This window comes from Hippocampus bargibanti, linkage group LG01 (assembly GCF_051943395.1).
Source record: "Hippocampus bargibanti isolate YZ-2025 linkage group LG01, ASM5194339v1, whole genome shotgun sequence".
Lineage (NCBI taxonomy): Eukaryota > Metazoa > Chordata > Actinopteri > Syngnathiformes > Syngnathidae > Hippocampus > Hippocampus bargibanti.
Genome location: NC_142734.1, coordinates 5223321 through 5245670, shown reverse-complemented (window position 1 = coordinate 5245670; position 22350 = coordinate 5223321). Strand labels below are relative to the sequence as shown.

General features: G+C 40.4%; 1 protein-coding gene across 4 annotated transcripts in view; it reads right to left on the bottom strand.

The window, feature by feature from the left end:
- Positions 1 to 806: 806 nt before the first annotated feature.
- hnf4a (hepatocyte nuclear factor 4, alpha) overlaps positions 807 to 22350 on the bottom strand; it is a 35368-nt gene continuing 13824 nt past the window's right edge. For 2 of the 4 annotated variants that reach the window (XM_088991668.1, XM_088991660.1), the window contains exons 2-10: positions 13916 to 14090; positions 13716 to 13837; positions 11342 to 11448; positions 11086 to 11241; positions 9535 to 9622; positions 9106 to 9258; positions 7109 to 7345; positions 6527 to 6649; positions 807 to 3264 (exon numbers count right to left, since the gene is read on the bottom strand). In XM_088991668.1, the coding sequence (XP_088847794.1) occupies positions 3122 to 3264; positions 6527 to 6649; positions 7109 to 7345; positions 9106 to 9258; positions 9535 to 9622; positions 11086 to 11241; positions 11342 to 11448; positions 13716 to 13837; positions 13916 to 14090 (1304 nt within the window). In that variant the 3' untranslated portion in view covers positions 807 to 3121. Of the gene's footprint in view, positions 3265 to 6526; positions 6650 to 7108; positions 7346 to 9105; positions 9259 to 9534; positions 9623 to 11085; positions 11242 to 11341; positions 11449 to 13715; positions 13838 to 13915; positions 14091 to 15888; positions 16083 to 22350 lie in introns of those variants that run through there. The other 2 variants (XM_088991651.1, XM_088991643.1) reach the window with 2 other exon arrangements.

The window sequence follows — 22350 nt, the reverse complement described above, 5'->3', positions numbered from 1 at the left end:
TACACCCATGGTTTTTTCTGAATCAATAAAAATGTCCATGGCAGCGCACAGTTAAAGAGAAAGTCACGAATTAAGACCAACATTTTGAAATGCACTGTCATGAAAGTTACTTTGTGACCAAAGTCAATGTTTTATTTCATGTTTCTACGATTTTCTGGTGACCAGTCTGGGTTGTATGCTGCGTGGAGCAAAATCGTTTGTCATAGACAGCCGTGTATAATGAGTTCAGGTACAAAATATATACACAGTCTTGTTCACATTTACATAAGCAGATAAAATGCAAATTACTTTCACGCAAGAGGAGACCTTTCAGCATGATGATTCACCACGTTGTAAGGCGAAAAGTGTGTATCTCAAATATTAATTTCCCATATGAAACCATTAAAATGAGAATAATCCGTTCCCAGGTCCCCATAAAACACAATTTTCTACTTTCTAATTTTCTAAGCCTTAAAAGTACACAAACTATACCTTATTTTATGTATAATAAATGTGCTATGGTATTATAATTAAATAAATAAACTGTACAGTATAATAACGTCGTTGTATTTACCTTTTTGATGGTCGATGGCTTGATGGAATGGATAGCTTTTTGCATAAAGTGTCTCAAGGAGCTCTGGGTTGTACATCTTGGAAGTTGTGATATTGCAACAGCAACAGATGCAAGTAGACACACGAGTAACATCATTAATAGCTGGTCAAGGTAAAATTTTCATAAATGTACTGTTCGTAAACTGAAAAGTTCGTAAGCCAAGGGGTTCATAAGCCGAGGTATCACTCGCTGTATATAAAACTGCAAACTTGAGCAATGTAAAAATAGACCATGATTTATTAGTTCATCTTCACATTGTACGGCAAACATTTGCTTACTTTTAAGGCAGTACGGGTTTCAAGGCACACTTGACTTTATTATCGTTTCAAACATTACACGAGCGCGTCGGGTTTGACACAAAATATACACATTTAAAATAAAAATGGAGAACCTAATCAGTTTGCCTGCCTATCAATAAGTAGTTTTGAACACAGCACTTCATTGCAGTGAATCAAACACATTTTGGTCTGACTACTGAAAACAGCAATCTCTCATAGGTTTTTTTTTTCTTGAGGTTGATGAAATGCCTTTGTGATGGAGATTTTTGGGAAATCACATGAAATATAAAACACAAAACAGAATGGAAAGCCCTGTAACATTCATAAAATACTGACATGGTCCCATTGCCATGTCGACCATGAGCGTTTCCGACACACACTGAGGACATACAAAAAGAAAGCCACATTGGTCATCGTGAAAGTATTTACACAACTAAAGGACGTGTGAAATGACAATAATACACAACTGTATTCTTTTTTTTTCTGATGTTAAATCATCGTTTAAAGGACAACCGACGTCACTTTTTTGTTTTTTAACTGACATCAGAAAAACGTTTTGTAGCATCTAAAATACCCAAAACACGCAGTATATTTTTAGTCAAATGCAAAACACCAATAAAAATGACTTAAAGTGTCCAAAATCTGCAAAAAATTGAGCAGCGAATTGGGCAGTTTCATTTTCAAAGTCCCGCCCCCAGTTCATGACGTCATGCCAAGATGTCTTGCATTGCTGGAGAATCCAAACAATGGCTTCAGATTCAGAGAATATGCTTTCTTGTTACACATCCAGTTATGAATATGATTCAAATAGTTCTGAAGAGGAAAGCATAGATGTTTGCAATCGATTAAAGACTCTATTTGTGCCATTTTGAGGCAACATTGAGGGAAAATCTCTCACCCAAAAAAAGAGGCACAAAATGGCGACCTCCTGTGGCCACCTCCATTTCCACAGGCTGATAAATTCCTTATATGGCGCATGGACGCCCTCTTCTGGCCTTCTGGCGGGTTTTGGGTGCAACACGAGGTCCCCAGACCAAACAAGTACAGCATAATACATTGACGTGATGGAAGGACCGCTACAATGCGTCTTTTTTACAGTCAGGGGCGGTCCTTTAGTGATGTCACGTACGGACTCGTCACCAACTCAAAAACAAGACTTCCTGAATATTCAGCGCGAGTCATAAAACGTAAAATATAGCTATATGCGGTGGAATCTTTGTAAAATACGCTCAGTAGAAGTCATTTGAAGCCATTTTACAAATTATGGACACAACTTGTCCGGAGACGTCGGTTGTCCTTTAAGTTGTAGACTCAAAATAGAATCATTACTTTATGTTACCTACTTGACGTTTCTGTCAACTGGACAGATTAAAAGGTGTTGTATTTGAAAAAATAGGGAAAAAAAGACTCAATCATTTAAAGGACAACCGAAACCATTTTTGTTTTCTAACTGACATCAGAATAATGTTTTATATTATCTATAATACCCAAAACACACAGGCTGATATTTTTAGTCAAATGCAAAACACCAATAAAAATTACTTAAAGTGTTCCAAAACTGCCACAAAATGAGCTCGGAACTGTGCAGATTCAGAAAGTCCCGCCCCCTTGTTTGTGACGTCACTGTAGGTCACACACTGCCTTGCTCCAGAATCAAAACAATGGCTTCAGAGAGTTCAGATTTGGAGAAGATGCTTTCTTGTTACTCATCCAGTTATGAATATGATTCAAATAGTTCTGAAGAGGAAAGCATAAATGTTTGCAATCGATTAAAGAAGTACTTGCGTATCAATTTGAGCCATCTGGACTCCAATGTAGCGTCCCGGAAAATGCACAAGATGGCGCCCAAGCTCCGTTGGAAATGGGCTGATTTGTCTGCTGGGAATTTGTGTCAGCTAGTATCAAATAGTAGTCTTAGTGCAACACACAAGGATTCACCATCATGTTATTCATGTGTTTTCCTTCTAATTTCGCGATCGACACTGTGTTTTCAGACGAAAAAAAAGTGCCAAAATGCATTGTGTGTCGCTTTGTCGGTCAGGGGCGTTCCCTCCGTGACGTCACGTCAGGTATCGTCATCAACTCGAAAACAAGACTTCCTGACTATTCAGCGCGCGTCTTCAAACGTAAAATCTAGCTATATGCCGTGGAATCTTTGTAAAATGCACTCAGTAGAAGTCATTTGAAGCCATTTTACAAATTATGGACGCAACTTGCCCGGAGACGTCGGTTGTCCTTTAAATAAGGGTCATTAGATGGCCTCTTGCTTGGTAATGGTCGGTTGAGGAATGGAGGTTGGCTGCTTGGGGACAGTGGCGATGACTCCTTGAGCTATTTTGTAATGTTCTGAGCTGGATGCTGTAGGCGGAGACGGTATTGGGGTGTCCGGAGTGGCTGCAGAGCAGAACACAAAGCAACAGGAGATCAGTTAGAAAAAAGAACGAGTAACAGAGGACAGCAGAAAATTACAAACAGGATAACATTCTAAACAGTATTGTACAATTTAGAATACAGTATATACAGTGATACCTTGGCTTACGAACTTAATTGGTTCCCAGACAGTGTGAAAGGCGAAAAGTGTGTATCCCAAAATTTAATTTCCCATAGGAAACTATTAAAATGAGAATAATACGTTCCCAGGTCCCCATAAAACATAATTTTCTACTTTCTAATTCTCTAACCCTTAAAACTACACAAAATATATCTTATTTTATGCATAATAAATGTGCTATAGTATTATAATTAAAGAAATACACGGTACTGTATAATAAAGTCGTTTTATTTACCTTTGTGATGGTCGTTGATGGCTTGATGGAATGGAGTGGCCGCTTTCATCAGCATGAAACACTTGATGAGGAACGTAGCCTTCTTATTTCACCATCTTGAGGAATGATCCCTTTTAGGCGCTTTCTCTGCGATAATTGTATCTAGTTCTTCATCAATTGTGTTCTGTTTAGCTGGTTGATAGCTTTTTGCATCAAGTGTACAGATGGCTTGTGCGGGTTGTTTGTGGAGCCTGATTTATGGGATATTTTAACCTTGCAGTCTACACTCTGCCATTGAACTATCAAAGTTGAAACTCTCTCACTGTCGTCTGTGTCTCTTTAATGTTTAACTCCCCCCCCCCCCTCTGACTGCTGCGTTCTTGACCAATCACGTGGACAAAAACAGTCGGCTGCCATTTTGTTGTTAGAAGAACGGGCTCGTTCGCGAATGACACATCACTCATTGAGGCAGCTCTGCGTACATACAAAGTTCGTATGCCAAGGTAAAGTTTGTAAGCCAAGGTAAAATTTTCATAAATGTAATGTTCATAAACTGAAAAGTTCGTAAACCAAGGGGTTCGTAAACCGAGGTATCATTGTATTCATATATTGCATGTATTTGATATAATTGCTATCAAGAACATATCTCAAGAGAATGCTGATTTTTATAAAGGACAAGCACTTTTGTGAAATTTCTCAGCGCATTACAATGCAAAGAAAGAAAAACAGAAGTTTTCTTTGACAAAGTAAGACAGATTAGTTTCCAAGAAGAATTTAAAGGATTATTCTGCCGAGCCCTTTGAGCTACAAACATGACAAAGCTGCATAAGGAGTTGGGAGGGAAATGCATTCAACTGCGGCACATTTAGGTCAATCGAAATCCAGCTGTCAGAGAACCGTCAAACTCCAGTGATACCTCGGTTTACGAACCCCCTGGCTTACGAACATTTCGGTTTACGAACGTTAAATTAATGACAATTTTACCTTGGCATACGAACTTTACCTTGGCATACGAACTTTCTTCGTACACAGAGCTGCCTCAATGAATGATGTGTCGTTCACGAACGAGCCCGTTCTAACAACAAAATGGCAGCCGACTGTTTTTGTCCTCTATTCCCCGCTCCCAGTCTTCGGTTAAAGCCACATGATTGGTCAAGAACGCAGCAGTGAGGGGGGTTACAGATAGAGAGAGAGTGAAGCCGTTCTCCAAAAAGAAAAAGGCTGCCGACTTTTTTTGTCCTCTATTCCTTGCTCCCAGTCTTCAGTTAAAACCACGTGATTGGTCAAGAACGCAGCAGTGAGGGAGGTGGGTGTAAACATTAAAGAGACAGGCAGACAACAATGAGAGAGTTTCAACTTTGATAGTTCAAAGGCAGAGTGTAGACTGCAAGGTTAAAATATCTCATCAATCAGGCTCCACAAACAACCCGCAAAAGCCATCTGTACACTCTATGCACAAAGCTATCCACCCAGCTAAACAGAACACAATTGATGAGGAACAAGATAAAATTATCGCAGAGAAAGCAACTACAAGGGATCATTCCTCAAGATGGTGAAAGAAGAAGGTTACATTCCTCATCAAGTGTTTAATGCAGATGAAACTGGCCACTCCTTTCCATCAAGCCATCAACAACCACTACAAAGGTAAATAAAACAATTATACAGTACAGTTTATTTTTGTAATTATAATACCATAGCACATTTATTATACATAAAATAAGGTATATTATGTGTAGTTTTAAGGCTTAGAAAATTGGAAAGTAGAAACTTATGTTTTATGGGAACCTGGGAACGGATTATTCTCATTTTAATGGTTTCCTATGGGAAAATACTTTTTGGGATACTCACTTTTCGCCTTACACACAATTTCTGGGAACCAATTAAGTTTGTAAGCCAAGGAATCACTGTATCTTATTTGTTCTAATTCGCAACTGACAAGTGGTTGACATCCTTGGGGAGTTTTCCAAAACCAACCAACTACCATCCCTTTTTGTTCCGGCGGCAAACGATCTGTGGCTGAAACTCATTCATGTCACGTTTAAGTTTGCGACCAATGGGTGGCACTGTAAGGCCCCGCCTGCAGCTGCGCAGATGTTGGTCGTTTTAATCAGTGGCAGTTAAAAGGACTCCCGGCACAATCATTCAGTGTCAGGTCATAGTTTGTTTCACCCTGTCACGTTTGTTTCGTCTTGTCATGTTTTACTCATGGTTTTTTTGCTACTTTGGACCTTTTTGTTCTGATGACTTTGTTTGAGATTTTGCTCCTGCTGACTTTATTTAATACAATTTGTCAAATACACACTGCTTCTCCCTCCTGCCTGCTTCTCCCTCCTGCCTGCTTCTTTTGGAGTCCACCACCACGACCACCTTGCAAACTGCGCCTTTTGAAATATCCTCATAATTTTGACCCATCAACTTGGAGACCCCTCATAAATTACTGCCTGCACGGGCTAATAATATGAACTTATGATAATAATAATAATAATAATAATAATACACGCGCCAGGGTTCACTCAACCCAGAAGTAACTCAAATAGATAGAAAGCTAGCTAGCTAGCTAATGGATAGCAAATAAATAGCGAATAGATAGCCAGATAGACAGCTTACAGCCAGCCAGCTCGACAGCTAATAGCCCAATTTTCTATTGCCAATATCACAAAACATCCAAACAAACTTGCCATTTTCGAACAGTCATTTTGAGGACATCTTGTTGCTACTGTTATTTATTCGGTTAGTTAGTTAGTTAGTTAGTTAGTTAATTAGTTAGTTGTTGAGTGGTTAGTTGGCTAGTTAGTTGTTAGTTAGCCACCTAGATTGCATGTTAGCGAACCAGTTAGCTAAATAGTTACTTGGCAATTAGTTAGTTAGTTAGTTGTTATTTGGGTACGTACAAATTTGTCCATTATGGATGGGCGTTGGCATGTTGCTGGAGACAATGACGTTGCTGCTGAGGTGTTCTTGAACCAGGTGTGGGTGAAGTGAATGAGGTGCATGAGGGGCTTCATTCGCAGAGCCTGGAAGACAAAAGCACACGCGTTGTAAACGGTACCATTTGTGACAGAATGCTCATAAATGTGTTAATTCAATGTAGTCAAAGCAAAAACCCTGGCACTGGAGTAGACACATTTTTGCACATCTGGCAGTGGATGAGTTAATTGAGAGATGTAACATTTTAATAAATAACATACAGACTGTAGCTTGTTCTTTGAATGCAAATTTAATTTAAAAAACTGGAATGAGTTCGTCTGTGAATTTTGCAAATGTATATGTTAAGCACTTTGTTAAAGCTTCAGCTATATCAATCAATATGTATTGTATTGTATTGTAAATGTGATCATTGACGTCACAGATAGATAGCATGAATTATGACACTAGAGTCGATCACCGATTTTGCAGAAAATGCAAGATATTGACTGATTTCAATCAATTCGACCAGATTAGCGTAAAGCACACTTCAGTCACTATCAACTCACCTCCGAGAAGCATCTCCTGGAGAAGATTGTCAATTTTGGCCATACCAAACAGTTTGACGAACTGGATTTGTTCAATCATCTGCCAGGTGATACTCTGCAGGGTCGGCAGCAAGAGGAGCAGCTCCCCGAAACGTCCGCGAGAATCATATTGCCGGTCATTGATGTAGTCTTCCAAACTGACCTGGACTTGGTAACGCATCCGTTTGATCTTTCCAGGATCACTCAGACCTTTTGCATCTGTGGGCAAACACAAGGTATGGATTTAGCAGGGAATTTGTCACAAATAAACTGGCTTCTTATTGGCAGCACAGCTGTATGTACAGTATAGAAACCTCTGAAATTATGAATATGATTACAGAAAGGACAACCAACGTCCCTTTTTTTGTTTCCTAACTGACACCAGAAAAACGTTTTATAGCATATAAAATACCCAAAATACGCAGTATATTTTTATTCAAAAGCAAAAGACCAATAAAAATGACTTAAAGTGTCCAAAATCTGCAAAAAAATTGAGCTGCGAATTGGGCATTTTCAGAAAGTCCCATCCCCAGTTCGTGACGTCACACCAAGACGTCAGAAGAATCAAAACAATGGCTTCAGATTCTGAGAAAATGCTTTCTTGTTACACATCCAGTTATGAATATGATTCAAATAGTTCTGAAGAAGAAAGCATACATGTTTGCAATCAATTAAAGAATTTATTCTGTGTCATTTTGAGGCATCAGGGGTGGGAAATGTCGCACCCAAGAGAGGCAGAAAATGGCGACAAAGCCGTGTAGGGAATTAGTCAGCCAGTTTCCACAGGCTGATAAATTCCTTCCACTGAGCTTGGTCGCCCTCTTCTGGCAGCTTTTTGGCGCAACACGATGTTTTCAGACCAAACAAGTACAGCAAAATACATTGACGTGATGGAAGGACTGCTACAATGTGTCTTTTTTCAGTCAGGGGCGTTCCTTTAGTGACGTACGGACTCGTCACCAACTCAAAAACAAGACTTCCTGAATATTCAGCGCGAGTCTTAAAACGTAAAATATAGCTATATGCGGTGGAATCTTATTAAAATACGCTCAGTAGAAGTCATTTGAAGCCATTTTACAAATTATGGACACAACTTGTCTGGAGACGTCGGTTGTCCTTTAAGGATTGACTGGTGAATGAATTGATTTTGCGGTTCTTCCGCCTAATACTCTTTTGGCAGTGAAATAGGCATTTATCTCCAAGCATCCTTGCCATGATGCATTTCTGGCTTTCTGCCACATAAAGTACCATAGATGAAAATGTTTCTTCAGCCGTCATCTGTACTTTTTTGAAGGTGTCGGCCGTTTCGCTCCTCATCCGAAGAGCTTCGTCAGCGAACTACAGTTGTGCTGGTATCTCTGGCCGTATATATATCCCTAATGGACAGAGATGGCGGTGCCAGACCTCTGCTCTGATAGGTCCCTGCTTTAAGGTAAGGTCCCTCACGCTAATCTGATTACTTCTTTTGTTCAGTCTGATTACCTCTAATGTTCTATGCCTGGCTCTGATTGCCCCATTAGTTCTAGTATCACCTCATCGGCATGACTAAGCCTATGTGGTAACGACCTAAGAAGTCTTTTGTAAGCACGATCCAAATTAAACCTCACACCACCATGGCGATTTAGTGAAGGGTTTTGCTGTTTTACAAAAACTGCTTCTTTTGTTCCCCTTTCAAACCATCTATTTTCTTTAGCTAAGATTTTAACCTCACTGTCGTCAAATGAGTGGTTGCTAGCTCATAGGTGCACATGTAGTACAGCCTGAGGCCCACAAGCATTATCCCTGCCAACGGCACCCTCTAGTGGACATGTAGTAATATCACACCACACTCACAGCAGATTGCTTCAGACATAGCACTACTGAAGGCCTAGGAGTAACACATCATCGATAGATCACTCCTGTATGACTGAGAGCCTCCACAGACATAAAGTACCAAAGCGACAAAAGTTTGCCAACATGACTACAAAGGTCTATAGTACCTGGATCAAAGAAAACAATGGCCTTCAAGCAGGCATATTCGTTATCATCTATTTGAAGCTCCTGGAAGGGAAGCACCAGTTCGTCCAGGATCCTCACAGCAACCCGGCCCACTTCCAGCTCTGGACAGTTCCTGGGAATGATGTGATCATTTCCTGCAACACACTCAACTCTTACTATGACCACCACAACCCCATGTGAGATCAATTTGATCACATACAGTAAAGTCTCGTTATATCGATATCGGATATATCGATAGTCCCGGTTATATCGATACTATTTCTATGCACGCACGGAGAAAATTACATGCAAACAGGGTCGGATATATCGATAGTCCTGGTTATATCGATATTTTTTCGGACTCCCTTGAATATCGATATAACGAGACTTTACTGTATTTGGATGTCATATCATTGAGGTGCTGGTTTTACCTAGTAGGAGGACATCTTTGTAGAGCATGGACCTCTTTGCAGCACCGAGCAACAAATGTTCTCCAGCATGCGCTCGAAGCAATGCCACCTGGAATATATTCTGGATAAGTAAAGTGTATATGGCGCATCGGAGTATAAGATGCACCCCCAATGAATGCTGTATATTTAACTTTTTCCATATATAAGGCACACTGGGCTATAAGGTGCACCTTCAATGAATGAAAAACGGTTTTCAAATATAATCTATTAATACATAAAGGTTTTCCATATATAAGACGCATTATAAGGCGCTACAGTGGAGGCTGGGGTTACACGCTACATGGGGAAAATGGAATCAATGGCTGCTGACAGTAATTGCGAGACTTGTTGCGACTCAATATAACTTCACATATAAGGTGCGTATAAGGCACAGGGTCATCTTTTGAAGAAAATCAAGGCTTTTGGGCGCACCTTATATATATACAGTGAGACCTCAACTTACAAACACCTTAACTTACAAACTTTTCGTCTTACAAACATCAAATTTATGAAAATTAAACCTTATAATAAGCACTACTTTCATAATACACACCCACCACGGCTGGCGGAGTGATCTTCGGCGGAAGCACACGACCGAACAGCACCAGAGGTTAAGTTACCAACAGTCCTTATGGAAGGTGACTCTCCTTCCATAAGCCATCAACGACCATCAAAAAGGTAAATAAAACTTTATTTTACAGCAGTTTATTTCTTTAATTACAGTCCTCATGTAATGCGCCTCTCTTTCCAAACAGCAATTCCCTTTGACCTTCGACCCCCAACGCCATTCCATCAAGCCATAAATGACCATCACAAATGTAAATAAAGTGACTTTATGATACAATGCAGTGTATTTCTTTCATTACAATACAATAGCACATTTATTATACATAGAATAAGGTATGTTGTGTGTAGTTTTAAGGCTTATTTAGTTGAAAAGTATATTTTTTGGAAACACGGGAACGGATTATTCCCATTTTAATGGTTTCCTATGGGACATTTTTTTGAGGGAGATACACACTTTTCGCCTTACACACTCTGTCTGGGAACCAATTAAGTTCGTAAGTTGAGGTCTCACTGTATACAGTGGCTACAATGAATCAAATAAGACATTTCCCGTATCATTTTTCGGCTTCTGTATATCTGTGCGGTGGACTCAGTGAGGAAAACAAATCCCTTCAAAATGCAACATCAGCAAATGAGTGACCAAGAGCTGGTGATCACAATGTTAATGATTCAGAACCTTTTCCTCAAGGAGGGATATAACTTTAAAACCGGCTCATCATCTTGTAACTGAGGATTCAAATACATTAACCACTCTGAATGGAGCGTGTGCGCTTACGGATGATGAGAAAAACCTCCACTTCCTCACTGGGGGTTTTAATCATTTAGCCTGATTTATTTCCGCGCATGTTTGGAAAGAACTTATTTGGGTGGACGTGTGCCTGGTAGATGGATGTTGTCCCTGCAGTAAGCTGGTTGATGAGTGACCAGAGTGTCTATACAACTATGTACACTGTGTCTGAGTCTTACTTGGTCATCAAGGGGCAGGTCACAGAAGGCCGGGATGTACTTGGCCCACTCCACCAGCACCAACAGCTGCTGTTTCATAGACTCGCAAACATCCGTGATGGTGGCGATCTTTTTGGTGCGGATGTCTCCGTTCAAGATGGGCGCCGGGGAGCTGATCTGAATGGATCAGGGACGAGCCAGTGCGTTATAGGATATTCATGGTGTGGGGTGGGGTCGAGTAGTTGCAGATTGAGGTGGTGTAGAAGAAGGCCTGTACCTGTCTTGACAGTACATCTGCTTGAATGAGTGCATTGATGGAGGGTAAACTGCTGTCTTCGTAACTGGATCTTCTGGTGCTGATTCGGTCTCTTTCGTTCTGCACAGCTACACACATTCGTATGCGTCACATGCTGGTCGAAACACCATAAGAGGCGCTCATCTACGTTTAACTCATTCACTGCCAGTGGTGCAAAAATGTATTCATTCAAGTGCCAGGGTTTGTGTCATTATTATTAGAATTCCAGGACCCACAGAATATTGAGTTTTAGGACAAAATAAACATTCAATGCAGCGTAGGAAATCTTGAACTCTCTTCTTTCATCAGAAAAAAATGAGTTAATTCCTAAATGATATGGGTCTGGAGTTATATAAGCTTGAAATGAGGGATGCTGTCCAAAATACAATGCAATACATACATATTGGTTTATATAGCGCTTTAACAACAGATGAGGCTGGAACAAAGCGCTAACATGGAAAAAAAGGGAAATGCTGCCCCTTTGTGGAACGGAAAAAAAACATTGCCAGAGGCCATGGCCAGCTCTTTATCGGCACCCACAGAAGAAAAAACAAAACCCGAACAATTTCAGGAATGGCGCTCTACGTCATATTTTCAATTCCCGAATACATTTGTGAATGGCAGTGAATGAGTTAAAATCTACATTTTTAATGCAGTGGCGATAAAGAGATGGTTCTCAAATAATCTTTCCTCAAAGGCGAATTAATTAATTTCTGAACATATTGTTAAAATGTCAGCAAAATGCCAAAAATGACATGTTTTTTCTTTTTTTAATCCTAGTTTGTGAATGCCCATAATTTGCAAGTCAGATTATAAAACCATACAATAATGAAAAAACACAAATTTACTAACGTCATTTTTTAAAGTATCGGTAGGCCAAATGCTTAAAAACCTCCCAAAAAAATGCTACATTTGCAGCATTTAGATTACGAGTACATTCCAACATATTAACGAGTACTTTCAAATGCAACGTTAAATATGTTGGACCATATTTGCAAGTACGTTCAAACATATTTGATACTTTAGCCACATTGGGGGCACCTAACTTGCATACACTGGCACATGCGCCTTTGATTCATTTATTATTATTTTTTTCTGCAGTCAGATTTCACTTATGTCTAATCAGAATAAGTCGGGCTGCCCCAGGTACTTCAATCGTTTGCTTAACCATTTAGATTTGAAACTTGCCCCGCTAGCATTTTACTCTCCTCTAATTGGTCGCTCACAGCAACCCAAGTTAGACAATCAAAGCACATCTGTGGACATCATTTGATTTAAAAGACAACCGACACCTCCGGACAAGTTGTGTCCATAATTTGTAAAATCACTTCAAATGACTTCTACTGAGCGTATTTTAATATATATATATTTATTTTACATTTAATATTTTACATTTTAAGACTCCTGCTGAATATTCCGGAAGTCGTGTTTTTGAGTTGGTGACGAGTCCTCACCCTACGTCACTGAAGGAATGCCCCTGACTGAGAAAGGACATACCTTGCATCACCTCAATGCATTTTGCGTTACTTTGTTTGGTCTGAAAACTTCGTGTTGATGGCGAAATTAGAAGGTAAACACATAAATAACGCATTGGTGAATCGTTGTATGTTACACCGAGACAACTCTTTGATATTCGTTGAAAAAAATTCCAAGCTGAAACATAAAAATATTTCCAACAGAGCTCTGCCGCCATCTTCTGCATTTTCTGTAACACTACACATCAGTCTTGAGCCATCAAAACGACCCAGAAAACCTTCTTTAATCGATTGCAAACATTTATACTTTCCTCTTCAGAACTATTTGAATCATATTCATAACTGGATGAGTAACAAGAAAGCATCTTCCCCGAATCTGAAGCCATTGTTTTGATTCTCGAGCAATGCAAGACGTCTAGGCGTGACGTCACGAACTGAGGGTGGGACTTTCTGAAAATGCCAAATTCGCAGCTCAATTTTTTGCAGATTTTGGACACTTAAAGTCATTTTTATTGGTGTTTTGCATTTGACTAAAAATATCAGCCTCCGCGTTTTGGGTATTTTAGATGCTATAAAACGTTTTTCTGATAACCGTTAGGAAACAAAAAAAGTGATGTCGGTTGTCCTTTCAGTCCCCATTGCCACGGAAACAGTATAACTCCAACTTTCCGCCCCTCAAAAAAGGCCCGCTGAGTCGTTTACAAAGAAAAATAACCCTTCCAAGGCTGTCATGTTTATCAGTATATGGCTATTATTGCTCTGAGGTGTTTGCTCAGCATAAGCCGCTTAAGAGACTTCATCACCCCTGCGAAGTGATCATTAACAAAAAACTCCTCTTTGGGTGTTGCGACAGTGCTGTCACTTGAGTGAGGGAAGCGTACATTGACATTCCGTCTTGACTCTCGTACCTTCTTTCTTCATGCCAGCCCTGAAACATTTCTTCAGTCTGCAGTACCTGCATTGATTTCTCTTGTCTTTGTCCACGATACATTGTCTGTTGAACCTGCACACGATACATTTTGTGCCGTCATTCAATCACAAAAGACACCCAACGCGTTATTCGTCCCTCCGGGAATCCCACCTGCACGAGTACATGTGGTTTTTACGGACACTGCGTCGAAAGAAGCCTTTGCAGCCGTCGCAGCTGGACGCACCGTAGTGCTTGCCCGTGGCTCTGTCCCCACAGATGGCGCACAGGCTGCCCGCCGTCAGGTGGCCCGTGGCGCTCATGTTGGTGCTCTCAGCCGGTGAGGAATCTGAGGAAAACATGGGAAGGCGCTCAAGTTCACACAAATTGGCTTCCCAAAGTATTCCGATAAACTCTGTAAAGCAAATCGAGGAGGGCCCTTTTGGAAATATTTCAAATTGGAAATTTAGGAAATGAGCTGGAAGTTCAGGTGAACTCAAAATAGACAGCTGTTCTCTCGCATATACATCGCAGGATCTTTACTGCTCCATAATTTTCCCCCACTTGACTGCTTGCCGTAGTCAGAAAAATATAGTTTTAAAACTATAGTTTTTTCATTAATTTTCCTATTAACTCATTCACTGCCAGACGTGCAAAAATATGTCCACTCCAGTGCCAGGGTTTTTTGTCATTGTCACTTGAATTCCACGACCCACAGAATATTGAGTTTTAGGACTACATAAACATTCAATACAGAGTTAGAAACTTTACATTGTCTTCTTTCATCAGAAAAAAATGAGTTAATTCCTAAATTGTTTGGGTCTGGAGTTGAATGAGCTTGAAATAAGGATGTCTATCCAAAATGCAACGCAATACATACATATTGGTTGATATAGCGCTTTAACAACAGCTGAAACTGGAACACGGCGCTAATGTAGAAAAATGGGAAATGCTGCCCCCTTATGGAAAGAAAAAACATTACCAGAGGCCATGGCCAGCGCTTTATCGGCACCAAAACATGAGAAAACAAAAACGGGGATGGCGCTGTACGTCATATTTTCAATTCCGGAATAAATTTGTGAATGACAGTGAAGGAGTTAATGTATCAAACTAATTCAGAAGATTTTTTTACTTAAAAACTTGTCATTTTGCAAGCCTCGTGTGAACGACACAACAAAAGACAGAAATGATACATCTGATGAGGAGAAACCCCTGTGTTGGTTTCCCCCCCTCTTTGAATAGCTCACATGACAAGAGTCAACAGCAGAGGTGGCAAAAGTGTTCACACTCTGTAATTAAATCGAAATAAAGAGACTTTTTCGGTAAAAAAAAAAAAAAATTAAAAATTGAAGCAGTATAGCCATTTTTTTGATAACTCCGGGGACCACTCACACTCGACTTCAATAAAAGTACAAACACTTGCTAAAAAAAACCATTACATGCTGCATGTTGAAGGTAAAGAGCTAGCTGGCTGAATTTGTTGCCATTTTGGTGTATGCTCCTTCATGTTGTTGCCTCCATGTTCTGCCTCAGCGGACCTGAAGACCTCAATCAATGGAGATCGCAACCGTGCTTGATGCTACTGTTCATGTCTTCGTGACCACGTTGACATATGTTTTCAAAAGTAGAGTCAAAGCAAAAAGTTGTCAGAGACAATGTCACTACAGATACCTGATAAATATACACAGTAATGAGGTATTTGTACTTGGTTACTTCCCACAGCCGGTCGACAGAGCATCATGAATGTAGGTCGTATTCAATCTGAGCAGTGGCGACAGTCTTCCTGCAATCTCCCGAGTGGTTCAATCAATCACAGTATACCGTGACACGTCGTCTATTGAATGAAGTATGTGAGCAGGCCTGACATGAAAAAGAACTCCTGGGAAAAGATTTCCAGTTTCTTCACAATCCGAATCGCCTTCAGGAGTTATAGGAGAGTGCACGTTTGAGTAAGGTAGAACTTAATATATCAAAAAGTAACGAGGGTTGGAGTGAGGTGGGGTAAAAAAAAAGTCATGATTATGAACTGCCACGTTACTCAAACTCACTCAAGTTGGTGAAATCAAGCCAACAGCATCTGTGTCGTCTCTGAATTCAGGCAGATGACCATTGAGGATCTGGCCAAAAGTTGCAAAAGTTCCGCTCACCTGCGCCCATGGCCAGCACATGCATGCTCTCGAACTCCAGCGTGGTGTACGCTGGGTCCAGGGACTCGCTGTAATCTGCCATGTCCATGTCTGCCAAAGCGATTGTCCACTACCTGACGGTGTGATGGAAAGACTCGTCCAAGAAGCTAATGTGCCCCCCCACACCACCCTGCTCCTTCTTCTTCTCACCCCCACCACCACCACCACGACCTCCCCTGAACACCTCCAGCCACCCCCTCCCTCTTTTGACTGACTAGCTCCACCCAGATGTGGGGTAGCTCCCAAACTTGACGAGAACCTGACAGGAGACTGACATGCCTCCTTCCCTCGTGCCGCTAACCAGTTAAGAGGCGGGGTGGCTGTTGCCGGTTGATGGTTAACTAAGCTCTTCAATGGCGAATCACTGTTTTCTCGCTCTCTCTCTTTCTGAAGAGATAGCACCACTTTGATATCTTTCATCCTCTTGTCATCAGCAATGGTTCAACAATTCCCTCGTGAGAGGTGAACAGCTTTGTACATCACTTTTGTAACCTGGCCCCATGCTTGTGTCACATGCGCATGCACGTCCAGCATCAACCAAAAGGCGGTCACACCAGTCCAACATATCCCACAGCTACTTTGCTACTAAATCGCAGCTAATGCCCGCATCATGATGCACAAGAGGATTGTTATTGGTCAGCACAAAACAACCCCCTCTACCTCTCCAAAGGGGAACAAAAAGTTTAAATCAGTAACTCAAGCCGAGAACGCCTGTGTCAATCAATCAAGAGCAGTGAGTTCATTATTCCTTGCAAGTTTTATGAATGAGAATGGAACCCCCAAAAAATTCTTTCAGATGGTTTTGGTGGTTCAGACACCCGCTTGTTTCACTTCAGATTAAAACTCATTCATTTCCAGCTATTTTGGAGCATTATGACATTTTAGAGACAGATGGATATTGTGGTCAATGATTACATATAAACTAAATTACCAAATGAAAGAAGATACTCTCTACTTTATTCAGGAAAACACATTTTGATTCTGCCTGTTTTCCAATCTTTCGTAATCCACGGCAGAAGAAAGGGTGGTTGCATAAATGTACAACACGTCTGCGTAAGCTCTCAGTCGTACAGGAGTGGTCTATCGATGAAAAGGTTTCTTCAGCCATCATCTGTACTTCTTCTGAAGGTCGGACGTTTCGCTTCTTATCCAAGAAACTTTGTCAGCAAACTAAAGTCTTACTGGTAGTTTAGGCCCTATATATATATCCCTACTGTCCAGACATGGTGGCACCAGACTCTGCTATGATAGGCCCCTGCTCTCAGGTTGGGAGGAGCAGAGGACTACTCCCTGCAGCTGCTCCACTGATAGTTTCTATCGTTCTGACTAACAACTGGCCTGATTGCCCCACTTCGACCTCATCAGTATTACTAATCCTATGTTGCCTAAGCAGGTTATTGTATGAACGATCCAAATTGAACCTCACCCCCACCAAACCGGTTTAATGAAGGATTTAGTTGTTTTATGAAAATCGCTTCTTTTACTCCCCTTTCAAACCATCTATGTTCTTTCGCTAAGATTTTAACCTCATTGTCGTCAAATGAGTGGTTGCTAGCTTTTAGGTGCATATGTACTGCCAATTGAGGCCCACTAGTATTATCCCTGTGATGTTGATAAAGTCTTTGTTTGAGAATTTGTTTAGTCTCCCCAATGTATTGCTCTTTACAATTTTCATTCTTACAATGTATTGAATAAACTACATTACTTTGTTTTTCATTTGGCAGCCTATCTTTTGGATGCACTAATTTTTGCCTTAAAGTGTTTGTTTTAAATAAGTAGGAATTTTGTGTTCCAAATGACTCTTTGTAGTTTTTCAGAAACTCCTGCAATGTAAGGTACTGCTACTCTTCTCCTTTTTGTATCTTCAGAATTTTTGGTTTCATTCCCTATTCTTTCTTTCTGACATTTGTTAAATGACCACTGAGGGTACCCACAGTTTGTGAGTGCTCTCCTGATATGTTTAGACTCCGCCATGTCTGGACAGTAGGGATATATATATATAAGGCCTAAACTACCAGTAAGACTTTAGTTTGCTGACAAAGTTTCTTGGATAACAAGCGAAACGTCCGACACCTTCAAAGAAGTACAGATGACGGCTGAAGAAACATTTTCATCGATAAATGTACAACAATTGCCCCCTGGGGACTCAAACTTTGCCCATCTCAGATTTAAAAGGGGGCATTGAGATCATCCACTAGTGTGTCGATAGGTTGATTGGTAGGTAGGTAGATAGGTCGGTCGGTAGGTAGAGATAGAGAGATGGATGCATGGATGGATGATAGATAGAGTTGTCTTTGTGTATCTTCTATTTTCTATTTTTTTAACTAACTTTTCGGTGTTGTTTGTTATTAAAGAAATGACATTTAGATTTTTCTGTATGACGTGGATAAATTGAACAAACCTTTATATTCAATCTCTTTTTTTTTTTTTTTTTTGACATGGTGGCCTCGTGGCGCATGTGACACAGCAAACAGTAGTGTTGTATTTGAAGAGAAAGTGCCAGTACACAGCAGCAGGTCAACGATCTAGAGTTCAGCAAGCAGTAAACGTTCCAGTAGGCTTGAACTTGTTAACTGCGCACTCCATTGGATTGAGACCTCGTAAAAGTATTTTTCTTTTGCCCATAACACAAAATAGTAAACACAGTCCCTGTTAGATGATGTGCTCAATGAGTAGATTTTGACAAACCTAACAACCCTCACATCACAGCAGCCTTTTAATCCAATCACAAACTGAGGTGATTAAGTCCTACAGAATGCCACAAAGCTCATGGCATTGATTAACTCACGTGAATTGCCACCCTACATAAAAAATAATCGAATAAACATAATAATGACAGCATTATCCTAAAGTTTGAAAATCCCACCACTTTGCTATAATTTGAAGATTTAACAAAGCCCTACCCCGTGAAAAAAATGTTCCATGAAGAACAGAATGTAATGAGCATTGTCGACTTGGCAGCAAACATCAGGCAATGTAAACTAAGCTAATATAAAGGCACGTCAAAATAACATGAAAATCAGAAAATCTTTGTGGAAGAAGTATGTAAAAATATACCAGGACTTTGTCTTGAGTAGTCGGGGACACTTACAATACAATACAATACAATACAATACAATACAATACAATACAATACCAGACCATACCATACCATACCATACAAAACAACACAACACAACACAACACAATACAATACAATACAGAGTGATTTATATAGCGCTTTAACAACAGCTGAAGCTGCAACGAAGCGCTTTACATGGACAACTATACATACTATACAAGAAACGAATCAGTCACAAAGATAGTCATAGTAATTGAGTATTACAGCAAGTAACAATAGCAAAGGATGTTTTTTATGAATGCAACTTAATTGTGGACTGAATGCAGACCGGAATTTGAGAATCTGAAATTATATTTTGATTTCCATTCATCTCACTTGTGGCGAAAAGGCTGACAGATCCTGAAGACTCATTGCACATGTGGGTTAAAAAGCTGGTCTAACCAAGTGCATTTTTTTCATAAATATATGAACAATGGGCATCAAACTTTGAATATATTTGAATATATTTTAAATCACCCGAAAGGTTTGTCAAGCTATCGGGTGGATTGAGAGTGGGGACGCGGTTTCCAAATGCACTGATGTGCTTCCGCCATGTTGAGAGTCAAGTGCACAACTCACATCCCACATTTAAAGCACAACCGACATCACTTTTTTGTTTCCTAGCTGGCATCAGAAAAACGTTGTATAGCATCTAAAATACCCAAAACACGCAGTATGATCTTTTTAGTCAAATGCAAAACACCAATAAAAATGACTTAAAGTGTCCAAAATCTGCAAAAAAAAATGAACCCGGAAGTGGCCAGTTTCAGAAGGTCCCGCCCCCTTGTTCGTGGTGTCACCCCAAGACGTCTTGCTTTGCTGGAGAATCAAAACAATGGCTTCAGATTCGGAGAATATGCTTTCTTGTTACTCATCCAGTTATGAATATGATTCAAATAGTTCTGATGAGGAAAGCATGCACGTTTGCAATCGATTAAAGAATTTATTCCGTGCCATTTTGAGGTATCTGGGGGCGGGAAATGTAGCACCAAAAAGAGGTAGAAAATGGCGACAAAGCTCCGTGTAAGGAATTAATCACCCTGTTTCCACAGGCTGATTAATTCCTTACACAGAGCTTTGTCGCCCTCTTCTGCCTCTTTTTGGTTCTACACGAAGTTTTCAGACGAAACAAAGTACAGCAAAATGCATTGACGTGATGGGAGGACTGCTACAATGTGTCCTTTTCTCGGTCAGGGGCGTTCCTTCAGTGACTCGTCACCAACTCAAAAACAAGACTTCCCGAATATTCAGCGCAAGTCTTAAAACGTAAAATATAGCTATATGCAGTGGAATCTTTGTAAAATACGCTCAGAAGAAGTCATTTGAAGCCATTTTACAAATTATGGACCCAACTTGTCCGGGGACGTCGGTTGTCCTTTAAAGGGAATACCAGGAGTGTCTTTGGCCATGATTAAAGTTGGATGTGACAACTCCCACAACAGCATAGCCCGCTTACCTAGATTAGTTGACCTGAGGTCACTTGTGAAGTCTCCTGGACGAACACGCCTTTGCATGGAGTTACAGGCTCGCGCCAAAAATGACATGAAACATTAGAAAATGGCATTAAAGGTGGCAGTTTTTTTTGTGGAACAATATTTGTGGAACTTTTTCGTGTTATGTTTTTGGATTGGATTAACCTGTATTAGTCTCACAGTGGGGAAATTTACATTTCACAGCAGCAAATTGATGAAAGAGGAAAGGAAGAAGTAAAAAAACAAAATACAGGAGCTACTGTAAAGGCAACCACTATTGCGACGTCATCTTGTATTCAAAACAACAACAAAAAACTAAATAACAAATAATGTCACAACACAAAAGACACAAACACTCATTCAACCTTAAGCACTTTCTGCACCCTCTTTGTTGTATGAAGCAGTTCTAGATGAAAAAGGAGAGGATGAAAGCGTCTGGTTCACCAGTGGAACACGAACGTCATGGCGGAATGTGCACGTCTGCTTTTTGGCGCTTGTAATGGGCAGCATTTTCACAGCCCCACTTTGTTCAACGGAAAGGTCGGGGCTGTTGGACAGTCTGCGGTTGGATGAATGCATGGCTTGAGGAGCCCGCGATGAGAAGAACGGAGCCTGAGTGCAGAGCGCCGATGCGTATTTGGAACTGTTGCAGCTTGGATTTGAAGCGGATTTACGTGGGACAGAAGATGTGAGATCATCTCTTTTCCTCAATGGATGCTACAGCTTGGTGTTTGCTTTCAACATTTAGCTTGTAGTAGACGTGTACATTTCACCATGATGTCCCTGAACCATTGGTGCAAAGGATGCTTTGGTCCTCTCCTCTTTCATCTATAACTGCTTCAGGCAACAAAGAGGGTGCAGAAAGTCCTGAAGATTTAATGACTGTCTTTGTCTTGTCATATTATTTGTTACTTTGTTTCTGTTGTTGTTTTGACTTCAAGAAGGCGCCGCGAGATTGGCTGCTTTTACAGCAGCTCCTGTATTTTGTTTTTCTACTTCTTCCTTTCCTTTCCTCTTACATTCATCACTTTGCTGCTGTGAAATGTAAATTTTTCCACTGCGAGGCTAATAAAGGCTAATCCTATCCAATCCAATGAGTGAGAAAAGCAGGAGAATAGCTCCTATCCTTCAGTTATCAATTGTTTTTTTTTTCATGAATTTCTTACGGCTAATTTTAAAGGCCTGAAGTGCTCATTTTATGTTTGTTTGTTTGTTGTTGTTTTTTAACTTAGCTAATAAAGACATCATGACGACAAAGCTTGTTCATTCAATCGTGATTCATCCGAATGTTTTACTTTTGAAGGTCGCCCAATTGCAGGTTTTACCAGTTGCATGGTTGTGGATTGCGATGGAAGTTTGAGTCAACAGATTCCTCCGCACAAAAACACAGCCAAACTGTTTTTGCGTTTGTGTACAGAGGTCATCTCCTCTTACAACATGTTCGATCTGCTCTTCTGCAATGCTCTTATTTGCTCAAGAATTGCACTGATTATTTCAAAGCAGGGGGCGGGGGATAGGTGGAGGCCAAATCAGCTTTCTGTACATGAGTCACCACCTGAGTAAATCTTATCTTGCCTGCCATTAAATGGTTTCTATCAATGCTCCCATCTGAGTTTTCTGCGAACCCTTCAAGAAAGAGTCATATACTGTAGAGGACTATAAAATGTAATCTGCTTGGTTATAGCTTTCTTAATCATGAACTGACAAACTGTTCCGAGGTTTCAGATAGCCTCAAAATTTCCCATGTCGTCATCGTCCAATCACCCGCGTGCAAGGTGGCACGCACACAGCAATGTAAGGGAGAGGGATCTAAAATATCTTCGGAAATACAGAGTCATGAGCCCATTTTGA